The sequence below is a fragment of the Pteropus vampyrus genome, unplaced genomic scaffold (genome assembly GCF_000151845.1).
Source record: "Pteropus vampyrus isolate Shadow unplaced genomic scaffold, Pvam_2.0 Scaffold15, whole genome shotgun sequence".
Lineage (NCBI taxonomy): Eukaryota > Metazoa > Chordata > Mammalia > Chiroptera > Pteropodidae > Pteropus > Pteropus vampyrus.
Window position 1 is genome coordinate 8596571 of NW_011888796.1, and position 12083 is coordinate 8608653.

Here is a 12083-nt window from a genome sequence, read left to right on the forward strand (position 1 = left end):
TAGTGTTCTTATAAAAGAAGCTCCATAGAGCTTCCTAGCCCCTTCCACGCCAGAATGCCCTCACCCGACCATGCTGGCACTTTGATCTTGGACTTCCTAGCTTCCAGAAGTGTTTGTTTATAAGCCGCCCAGTTTATGGTACTTTTGTTCCAGTAGCCTGAACAGACAGAAACAGGGTCTTTTATTAGATATGTCTCATAAATATTTTCTCCAGTTGATGGCTAATCTTCTCATTCTCTTGATGAATACTGTATATATGTGCTTATTTGCCATCTATATTCTTTGGTGAAGTGTATGTTCAAATCTTTAGTCTATTTTTTTAATTGCATTATTATTTGTTGTTGTTGTTGTTGTTGTTTACTGTTGAGTTTTGAATGAAGGGTTCTGGCCAAAAAATTCAATCTTCAGTAAGAATGCAACCATTGCCTCTAGGGAGTAGAAGCTTTAAGACAGCACTGATGTAATGGAACAAACACTAGACTTGGAGATTAGAAGAAATGGGCTGGAGTCCTAATACTGTCATATACTATTCCCTTGACCATTTGGAACCTGTTTTCTAGTGTCTCAAAACAAAATAGCAATGCTTCTTTCATGAGGTTGAGATGGTATGAATGGACTTTGATTCACTGATAGGTTACTCGGTTCTACCAGTTATCTTCATTTTATTGTGAGACAACTCATTGGGTGTTTTTTTTCCCCAATTATGAAATACGTCAAAAATAGTATTGAGAATAATGTGATCAATGCCCAGTTTACCAAATCCTAGCATTGCCATATTTGCCTTACATTATTCCGGAGGAGGGAACAGATGCCCCTGTACGCCTTCCTCAACCCCATTCCTCTCCTCCAGGAATGAATTTGATGCCAGTCCAGAATTTGGTGTTCCTCATCCACGCTCATGTTTTTATACTTATGGATACATAAACGAAACCAATGTATTATATTGTTTTGCATTTTCAACTTTTATAGAAATGTACTTATCACTTGGCAACTTGCTCTTTTCACTTGTTCATCCGCGTTGATATAGATTTAGCTCTAGTCCATTTTTAACTGCTCTGTAGCACTGCAGTTATTAAGCCACAAATTGTTTATTTATTCTTCTACTGATGGGCATATAAAATTTTTTTTTGGTCAATATAAAACCATGCTGCAAGTAATAGTCTAATATAAGACTTCTTGAACATATACAGATTTCCTCTGGGGTATATGGAACTGTTGGGTCAAAGGGGGTGTTCACATTCATCTTTACTAGGTATCGTCAAATCCAAAATAGATGTATTAATTTACACTTGCACTAGCAGTACATGAGTAAATGAGATGTATTAATTTACACTTGCACTAGCATTGTATGAGTAAATGAGTTCCCATTTCTTTACATATTTTCCAACATCTGAGGTTGCTACATTAAAAATCTGTGTGACATCATTAAGAAAATACAAATTAAAAGCACCTTTGAAATACCACTATGCACCTATTAGAATGGCTAAAGAAAAAATAACCAATTGACAATATCTAGTGCTGACAAGGATGTAGTACAATTGGAATTACTGTGTATTAATGGTGGGGGTGCAAAATGGTACAGTCATACAATCCAGCAACCTTTCTCCTAGGTGTTTACCCGAGAGAAATGAAAACATATCCACGCAAAAACCTTTATGTGAATATTTATAGTGGCTTTATTCATAATTATTAAATGTCTAATAAAGAAGTTTTGAATTTAATACAGTCAGATTAATTTAGGTTTTTATTTGAAAGCAGGTTTGGATAGGGTCAAAGAGAATTCGAGAGCAGTTAGCATTTAGTGGGAAAAGTGCCCATCAAAGGAACACCACCAGTTAAATCTGAGTGGATTCACAACGATTTTGTCAAAGCTTAGCTATTATAAGACCAGTCTTGGAGATCATGACTACATCAAGGAAGTGGTTAATTCTACAAATCACTTATGGGACTGCCCAGGCACATTCGGACTTGGAAACCAAGAGAAACATCGGCAGTTTGTCATCCTTCATCAGAGAGCAAGAAAAAGGTCTTCTGGAGGATAATAAATATGCCAGAAAAGAATATAACAGAAAAGAAACTGGTTGTAGGGTTTACAGACAAAATATAGGATGCCCAGTTAAATTTGAATTTCAGATAAATACATTTTACATGGGACATACTTATACTAAAAAAATTGTTGGTTGTCTAAAATTCAAATTTAACTGGGTCTTATATTTTTATTTGCTAAATCTGGCAAGCCTAAACTGGTGACACTCTTGAATCAGACTGTCTTGTTAAATGTAACTTATCCTTGAGAAGAAATCAAATTACATGTACAGAATAATAATTTATTATATTTATGTGGAAGTTCCTTAAGCTTTTCACAATAGTACTTTTCAAAATGAATTGTGCATGATACACATTACAAAATGAATATAGCTTCTTAAGTTAACCACAAATTCCCAAAAAGGTTTTTTGCGTCACTCAACAAGAAAAGCATCATTTGATTTTGTAATAAACTGTAAAGGACTGAAAAACATTTGTACTCTGAAAACACTAAACACGTATTCGTTAAAAATTCTCCACTAGCGCAAACTCCATAAGAGTCTGTCAGCCCTCACTAATGATGAATGCCATCGCATATTCTTCCTGTAATGAGATAAAAATCTGTGTGTAACCACATGAAAGTAATAGAAGCAGGAAGAAGAAACAGGGAGAGAAGGAAAAATAACTCAGTTTAAGAATAGTTTAAGTTGGGGATTAAACTGTTAAACATGTCTACTTTACATTTTTCAAATGATATTTTAACATTATCCCTTTTTGAAAAGAACCCTGAAGACACCTTTTAAATGTCTGGCTTTGTACATAAGAATCACCTGCAAAAAACAGAAATAGCAATTCAAAAGCAATTTTTCTCAACTTAAGTAAATGTAGTTTCTGACCATCTTTACTGTGTATTAGATGCTAGACCAGGCACTTTGTGGGATACAACTGTGACTAAGGAGTACATAAGGAACTAAACATCTAATAGGGTAGAAAGAAACATGCGTAAGTAAACATAATACAAGGTGAGTTGTCAAGGAAAATAACACAGATTGAAAATGCTTCCAGAGCATAAAAGAGGATGATATTCTGGTGGCGGTGAGAAGTCAGCAAAAGCTTCATGGAAAAGTAGCTGCTGAGATAGCTCTGGACAAGGAAGGATGAAAGTCATCAAGGGGACAGGAGTAAAAAGCAGAGGTGGGCAGCTGCAAGGTTTGGGCAACACCTGAATAGCTCTGCTTGACCTGGCTCCTGCCTCATGTCTATTCTTGTCCTGACTTATTCCACCAATTTCTCTTCCCGCGTATGCTTAGAGCACTTTACTCTCCATGATCTCTCTTCTCCCATTTGCCTAGCCCATTCATGATCATGACTGGGCTCAGTTTTTACTGTTGCTTTCTCAGACCACCTTTGCCTTTAAAACATGTTGTGTCTGTATTGTTATCTCATGGCACACCAAAACTTCATATGCTTCACGCCTGCAGTTTAGAATTACATGGGTTAACTGTTTAACATCTAACTCATTAGATTATATATTCCATGAATATAGGGACTTTTTTCTGTCTTGTTCACTGTTGGGGCTCCTGGGCCTTAGCACAGTGCCTGGCTCAAAGAAGATAATAAATGGTTAATGAATGAATTCTGGTAATAGTTTTTATATATGGTTGAATATAGACTCAACTGCTTTCACAATGTTTATAGCTGTGTTAAGTTACAGGGCTTATAAGAAAGGTATATAAGCAAATTATCTAATTCACATAGATTTCCATAAATTAAAGCAATTTCATAGAAGCCATGTATGTACTAAGTACAGACATCTCCCTTAGTGAAAGACTAGAAAGCTAGACATTTAACACAAACAACAAATAATAAAAGTACACAATGCAATACTAAAATAGAAATCTCCATAATCTTCAAATAACTGGATTTTAACAGATAGCACCTTCCATTTTAGATATTAAAGAGTGTCTTTATACTTTTACTTTTTTAGTCATATGCAAGACCTATCTATTCAAAGTTTAGCTAAATTCAAAATATGCCTACTATGTGAATTTAATACCTAACTTTCATAATCTTTTCCAGGCCATGAATAAAGGATTTTAACAGTGTCCATATACTCATTCAATGAATATGTAATCTTGCTCTCTGTAGTAAGGTCCCAATACTTCATTACCAGATTTATATCAATTAAAAGGGACAATATTCCAGCTGACAAAACTAGTTATCTCAGATTTATTGAATTGGTACTGAAGGAAATCATTAAAATAGCTAATATATGAATGTAAGTCTGCTTCTTCCAACTGCATTTGAATGACACTTTTCATTTTTATAATGATCAGAAATATTTTATTGTAAAGACCAAAGAATATATTGAATATGCTTTGTTTCGTGAAGTCTGATTTTCCAACTGTAAGTTACTGGCACTTAGGAAAAAAACAATCACTTAAAAGAAAACTAAATATATAAAGCCTATGTTTAAAACATGGCCTTTATTAATACTGCCCACTGAGCTCCATTTTTTACTTTACATTGAAATACTTCTGCTTTGCAAAGAAAAGACAGAAAAGTGCATTTTACAAGAGTACTTTTTTGTTTTTAATTCTCTGTGAAAATGGAAGGAATCTGAATCACAAGTTCACAATGTTGTAAAATGAAATTAAGAAACAATGATTTCAGAAATGCTATGCCATCACTAGTGTTTGGCTCTGACTTTGTTCTTATAAATCAGATCCTGATATACAGTCTAGAGCATCTAGGTTATTACTCTACAGCATATTATAAACACAGAAAAAGAGGTTTAAAAAAAACCCCTTTCAATGTACAAACATGAATTTAAAAACTGATTTTAAAAAATCACTTTTTTACATAATGTATATGGCAAAACTGCTTTAAATACATGATTTTGGAAGACCTATTTACAAAATGTATCAGTCTGTGGAACAATTCACAGACATAGCATACATAGTTGCTTTACTTAGTTGTTGCATCTCAACTTTGGGAGATATAAATTTATTCGGCAGTATAGCAAACATAAAAACTGTGACAAAGTATCTTAAGGGCAACCAAAAATTTGATCCTCAAAACAGTTTAAATACTAGGACTGCCAAAGTTTTTAAAGGAGGACATACTTTAATGATCCAGATGCCCATTTATAGTTCTGTTCTATACTGTTTGAAGGACTGAGACAGACTCCCTTCAATACAGGCAAAGCTGCTGGATGCAACCTCCTGTAAAAGGGACAGCTGAGCTGAGAGCTATTGTCATCCAAAGAGTGAATTAACCTAGAATTTTCTTTTTTTCAATTTTATTAATATTTTAAAAAATACATAAAAATACAACATCCAATGTCTGAATAAATATATTTAACAAGTTGCAAGATAATACCTTATTTTACACAAAATTTTCAGCTTTAGAAATCTTGTTAAATAACTTCATTGTTGTTATATATTTCATTTTTGTCTTTTTGTAACAAAATAAAAACTCTGAAATTACATAGAAAAAAGACAAAATACTTTTGTCAAGGGATAAGATAGTCCACTGAAAACTTATTCACAATTCCACTGTAAACATTAATAAACATTAAAATATTTGCATAATTGTGTGCTCAAAAATCCTATAAAAAGTGGAAGACTTATTACAACTGTAGTTTTCAGTCAACTACACTTCCTTTCACAATTTATTTTGTCCCATTTACACCTTTAAACCTGGGCACACTGCTGAACATATACTTTGGCAGTTCTAAATAGCAAGTGCTTCCACAAAAATAAAAAATAAAAACAACAATAAAAAAAAAAACACAACATAAACCCCCAACTCACCAAGTGTTCAAATACATCTTAGTGAAAGTGCAGCAGTAACTATTCAGCTGGATACTATTTTGATGTTTATCATGTGCACTTGCTTGTCTATGATTTCTATAACGCCTGAAAGCTTTATCATACAAATTCAAATCCGCTAAGTGCCCTTTTCTATCTTCACAAAAAATGAAAAAAATTGAGGAAAAATTATGACAAATATGGCAGGCTGCCTAACCTTCAATTATTAATCGGCTTTTTTTTTTTTTTTTTTTTTTTCCAACAGAAAAAAAGAAAAGAGAAGGAAATAGATACAATCCAGCCTGGAAAAGTAGACAGGATATACTTAGCAATGTCAAACCAGTTGAGTGCTTTCTGTGGTTGTATTTCAGGGTTTTTGGATATATGTCCATGGCAGCAAACTGCTGGCAAGGTAGAGAAAATGTATATCACCTGCATTCTACAGCAAGTACATTTTGTGGGGGAGATGATGATGAGGGACTCATTCCAGTGTCTGACGAAGCAGATGACATGGAGGCTCCTGCATGAGACACTGCAGAATCAAAACAATTACATTAGACTCAAAAACTATCAAAGATTCCCAGCCACTGGCAAGTTAGAAATACATTTCTTATCATTATTCACTTAATTATAGTCTTCTTAAATGGTGTATGAAAAAATAACAAACTGTCAGCAAAAAATTTGGTTGGCTCAACTTAGTAGAATCAGTCTCTGGTGAGTAAAGTTCAAAAAACTCAGTTCGAAAAGATACCATAAAATGTAAAGACTAAAAAGATATAAACTCTTAAACCCCTACCTGAAATATCCCTGGAAGGAACTCGCCCCAAATCAGTAACAAGATCAATCAGAAATAAATTCTCACTATAACAAATTCCTATTTTACCTCTGTGAGAGAATTCACCTATCCCAGAAAATTTCTTATAACCAGCTTGGCCTTCTATCTTTATCCTGCCCTGGTACACTTGAGGGATACGACATTCCCATAAGCAACAGTAGTTATCTAGGTCAAGTGTCAGAATCATGGGGATCAGGATGGAAGTGTGGGTGAGTGATTAGAAAAAAGTCCTCAAGTGACTTTAACGTAACTCTCCAGGAGGACATAACATGGATTAAGGATCACTGCCTTAAGAATTAGGTACTTTGCCATTTTTTTACTTTTACTTTTATCTTCACTTTCTTTGCAAAGCTCTCCTGTTTCCTGCCAATCTTAGCCCAATTTTAAAGTTTTTTAAATTCCTATTTTAAAGTTTTAATTTTAAGTGTATCTCTTTCAGTGTGTGTGTCCTACCAATATGGCATATAACTCATTTCTACAATTCTAACGGTCTCACGTTAATAACTCACTTCACACTACAAAAAACTAAGAGAACAAAAAAGGGAAGAGTATAATAAGAAACTTTTTAGTTGTCTGAAACATATCACCTTTAGGAAACTCAAAGCTCTTGAGGGTTCTATGAAGATGTTTCAATTTGTTAATTTGCTCTTCTTTTAGTGTTTAAAAGTTCTGTGAAGACTTCCTGCTATTTACAGTATTTAAAGGACAAACATGGAAATCATATCCCTTTTATCCCAAACATGTCCCTTTCTATTTGCTCCATTATATTTCTAGGAAATAAAAACTGTTGGACAGAGAGTAGAATGATTCAAGACCACATAGGACAAAGGTCATTCTATCAGTAACTCATCTTCTGCCATAGGCAAAAAAAAACTCAGTATAGGCGAGCCTATCACATAATTTACTTTTTTTTTTTTTTTTTTTTTAAAGAAAGAGCCCTCTTGGGGTCCTCCCCACCTATTCCTATTCCTGGAATAGCTGCTTTCTAAGGCTGCTATGCAATGGTCATTCCAGAGCTTCCATTCACCATCACCTTGAGATTTTCCAGTTTTCGTACGTGGGATTCCTTGTCTGCTGGATGGATCTCATGCTGTCTTCTTAGCTTAGCTTCTATTTTCTAGTGCCACCATTAAGAAATCTGACATGAGAAATCTAATGCTGTTCTGAGACTCATTTTTTTTTGTATGTACCTTTATATGGTAAACTTTTAGAATCTCTTTATCCATAGGTTCTGAAATTTTATAATGTGCTTTCGTGTAATATTTATAGAGGTCACAGTCCTTTCAATCCCATATCCTTCAGTTCTGGAAACTTTTCTTACAATATTACTTTAATAACAACTTCCTCCTATGTTTATGCAGTACTTTTTCCAGAAATCCTATGATTCAGAAATTGATTCTCCTGTCCAAATCCTATACATCTCATTCTTCTCTCCTATTGTCTTTTGACCTACTGAGATTTCTTTAGCTTTGCTGTCTATCCCTTCTATTACCTTTTTTATTCCCGCTATCTCATTTTGAATTTTAAGAGATCCATCTTGTTCTCTGAATTTTATTAATATTACCATATTCTTGTTTCAAGAATGTAATATCTTTCCCGTATCATTGAATGCTAATTATAGTTTTGTGTTTTTATATGATACACATTGTCTGTTTTTTCCAAGTTCTTTTTTATTCTCATTTTCTACTTTGGTTTCTGTCTTTCTGTAGAGGCTCTTCTATCTGGTCTTATGGATTCCATATTTAAAAGAGGGACATTAAAAAGTGAACTGGGAGCTGTGCATGAGTATGCAAGGCTTTTCAATAATGGGCACTGCACATGTAGTAATTAGCAAGGATCTTTCTTTTTGGTTCAGGAACCTCCAAATGTTGGTAACTATGTCAGATCATTTCTCTTGCGTTGTCCAGTTTCTTCAGAGGAATCCTTCAATCTCCTCCCAGGAATGAGCATAAGCTTGGTTCCCAAGCCAAGCAGGGAGCCAAGAGGATAAGATCTTTGGTTTGAAAAAGCATAGGAGTCTCACCATTCAGTATTGCAAACTTTTGCTCAAGCTCATTATTTTTGGTTTAGCATTTAACCCTCACATTCAGCTATCACTGGTATCCCTGAGTCTACAAGCCTGTTGAGTCCTCTCACCTTCCAATAAGTTAATTTCCTATTTTCTGATAGAGTTGTGGGAAAGGTAATTCATTATGTAAAGTAGGGAAAAAAGATCCAATTTCTCCTTCCATTTTCAACCAACCTCCATTTTCCAACCTTACCCTATAACCCTGCCTTCAGGAGCTTTTCTAGGGTAATGTGGTATGAACTGGCTTGCTTCTTGTTTTGTCCCACTGTAAGAATAAACAAGCTTAAGCTTTTAGCATTCTTTTATCTGCTAAGACAGTTACAGTAGTTTATCTGCTTCTTAGCTTCTAAAAGATATATTGTTGATATTTTTGTGTGCCATAGTCTGCTGTCTCATTCTCTTGTCCTTGTGGGTATAAGGGCTTTTGATTTCCTTTAACGCTATTTTAGTGGGGTTTGGGGATAGAGTTGATATGAACATGTCAATGTTAAACTAGAAGTCAATCCTACATATTTTTAAGGTCTACTCTCTACATATTTTTAAGATACTACTCTCTCTCCATGATTACTCCAAAGTAATCTCCCCTTTCACAAACTCCTATACTTGTTACTAGCACTCTTGGGGCCCTGATCACACGCTATCCCTCTAGCCATTAACAAATTTGAGATCAAGGTCTGTATCTCATTCATCTCTGTACTTCCACCACCTAGAAGAGGTCCTGGCACATTGTACATGCACATTAATGTTGTTCAGCGGAACTATCTGACACAGTAATTGCTTAGGAAATGACTTATGATCCCAACAAGATAATCTCCTTGATGATAAGCCATTTGCCTATTCATTTTAGTGACCCTCATAACAAATATAGTGCCTGTTAACAGGCAGCCAATAAATGTTTCTTGAGCAGAGTGAATTTCAGAGAGAGTAAGCTCTTCTTGAGAACCCACCACATTCGGTAAAATCACACATTTTGTAGAACAGTTCATAGAGCCTTTCAAGAGTCTCATTAATTTAGCTATTGACTCACTTCAGCAACAGCAACAAAGAATACTAGAAATCTAAAAACAACAATTAATAAATGCTTACTATATTTGAGGAGTGACAAACATAAATCTTCTAAAATGATAGGATATTTGAAAAATAGAGGGAAAAAACTTATAATCAAAGTACCTTCTCTGTCTTTCTTTTTTAATCTTTTTCTCCTCCTGTCAATGGTTGCAACTTCTGACTTCAAAGACATGTAATATTTTCTGATTTCCTGCAGTTTTTCTTGGAGAAAAGAGATTCTCTCTGTGCTGTTCATATTATCTAATTCATCTTAAAGGAAAAAAGTTAATTAGGATTTTTAAATAATTCTAATAGAAAAAAATATGGCAGCTCTATTAAAAGTCCATAAATCATCAAAACCTTTCATTTATTAAAATCTACCATATTAAGCCAAATAAAGCTCTATAAACAAGGAAGACATTAAATTCCCAAATTTTCTATATTAAACATTATTGATGTATTATTTAAATGATTAAAAAAATTATCAATACACAGAAACTCTGATCTATAATTATAGTATTTATCCAAATAGTTTCTTTGTATTGATCATTTCCTTATTTATTAGTTATTGTCAATTGTCAATACCAGAAAGGGTATTTCAGTTTCATCAGTTATATAAATCATACATATCTTATAACTAGAGACCTTCCTCCACTCAATATTTATGAAGTTAGTATTATGAAAAGATGTGGATTTGTATTTAAGATAACAAATGGTGATTACTGACAAGACAATACTTGGAAATCTAAATAAATGAATTTGCTAGTCACTATTTCTTATTTTGACATTTTAAGGTATATATCTTTACAATATACATTCAAGTTTTCTATAAGCTTCTTACTGAGTTGAAAGCTCCACTTATATGTCCTAGGAGATGAATTCGGATGTTTTTCTCTGTGTTTATCTTTTTCTCCATCTTTGATGTGAGGGGATATTCTTGCAGGAGATCGCGCAAGCTTCTGCGGCTTAGATGCACTAAGATGCTTTACTGGGGTACATTTACTTGAATTGTCTAGGACAGGAAGATCTTCACTATCACTGCTTTGTCCTGTAATAAGAAAAAATTGACTCAGACCATAAATGATCAAAATCACAAGTATTGAAATGCAACAGACCCAGCAATTATACTTTTTGGTATCCTACAGAAATAAGTGCACATATGCACAGTACAAAAAATGGAAATCTAAATGCCCACAAGTAGTAAAATGGTTAAAAATTATATACTATTGAATACTTTGCTAAAGTTGTTAAAAAGAATGAGATAGGGTTCATATGAACAAAAATGGTAAACTATCCAATATAGTTAAATGAAAATGCAGTTATAAAACCATATGGATAGTACTGCCCTATTTATGTTTAAAACAAAACATAAAAACTACCCAAAAGAGGACTAACCAAAACTATATATATGCAAAAGCACGAAAAAGATCTTGATGTCTACACATCCTTTATATAATACATGAACAGATATTTGTTTGCAGCTCTACATCCCTCTTCACTAAATTTGTACTTAGAGATGCTATTGGTTTTCACTTAATAATAAATCAGAATTCTCTCTCAATTTTGTTTTTCAAACTCTCTACCCTACTGACTGTCAAAAGCTAACCTTGATTTCTACTGAAAAGGCAAAGTTGAGGGTTATACACCCAGCCCCCTCCCCTACCTGTATCTGTCTATATTGCCCTTTTTTCGGCCTCAAAAAGAGACCGTTTCTGGGCAAACTAATCTCTTCAGCTATACTCTTAAAACCATCTATTCCCAGCTCCTCTGAAATTCCTAATGTCAGTAACCATCTTCTTTTATCATCAACTTCTTTTCCAGAGTCTACCGACATGTTTAGATGCTTCCCACCCCTAGAGAGAGACAGAGGGATAGAGAGGAAAACTTTCCCCTTTAGGTGGCATCTCCTTTCTTCCATATAAGGTCAAATTTCTTGAAAGAAATTCTTTGTTATCCTGATTTCCATACCTTCCAATCACATCCCTGTACTCTTGTTAGGGTCCCAAACACTTATAATCACCAAATTCAAAGAATATATTTTAATCCTGTTGAATATTCTATAGCATTTGAAACTACTTATTCAAACCCACTAGTGTTTACTGGTTTTTACTTATCTCTGATCAGTTTATACTCTAGTCTTCCTGGCCCGTATAAAGGGATACCCCACATACTTCTCCTTTTGGTCCTTTTTCTTTTCATTTTACAACATTCCCACAGCAATCTCATTGTTTTGCAATCCTTTGACAGTTGTCTTCTAAAAACAGACTTTTTTTCTAAGTGCTAGGCCCCAATTTTC

General features: G+C 34.1%; 1 protein-coding gene across 1 annotated transcript in view; it reads right to left on the reverse strand.

Moving 5' to 3' along the window:
* Window positions 1-4593: 4593 nt before the first annotated feature.
* Window positions 4594-12083, reverse strand: part of ARID4A (AT-rich interaction domain 4A) — a 59273-nt gene continuing 51783 nt past the window's right edge. Inside the window, exons 21-23 of the mRNA XM_011386306.2 lie at window positions 10629-10835; window positions 9911-10057; window positions 4594-6369 (exon numbers count right to left, since the gene is read on the reverse strand). Of these exons, the coding sequence (XP_011384608.1) occupies window positions 6266-6369; window positions 9911-10057; window positions 10629-10835 (458 nt within the window). The 3' untranslated portion in view covers window positions 4594-6265. The remainder of the gene's footprint in view (window positions 6370-9910; window positions 10058-10628; window positions 10836-12083) is intronic.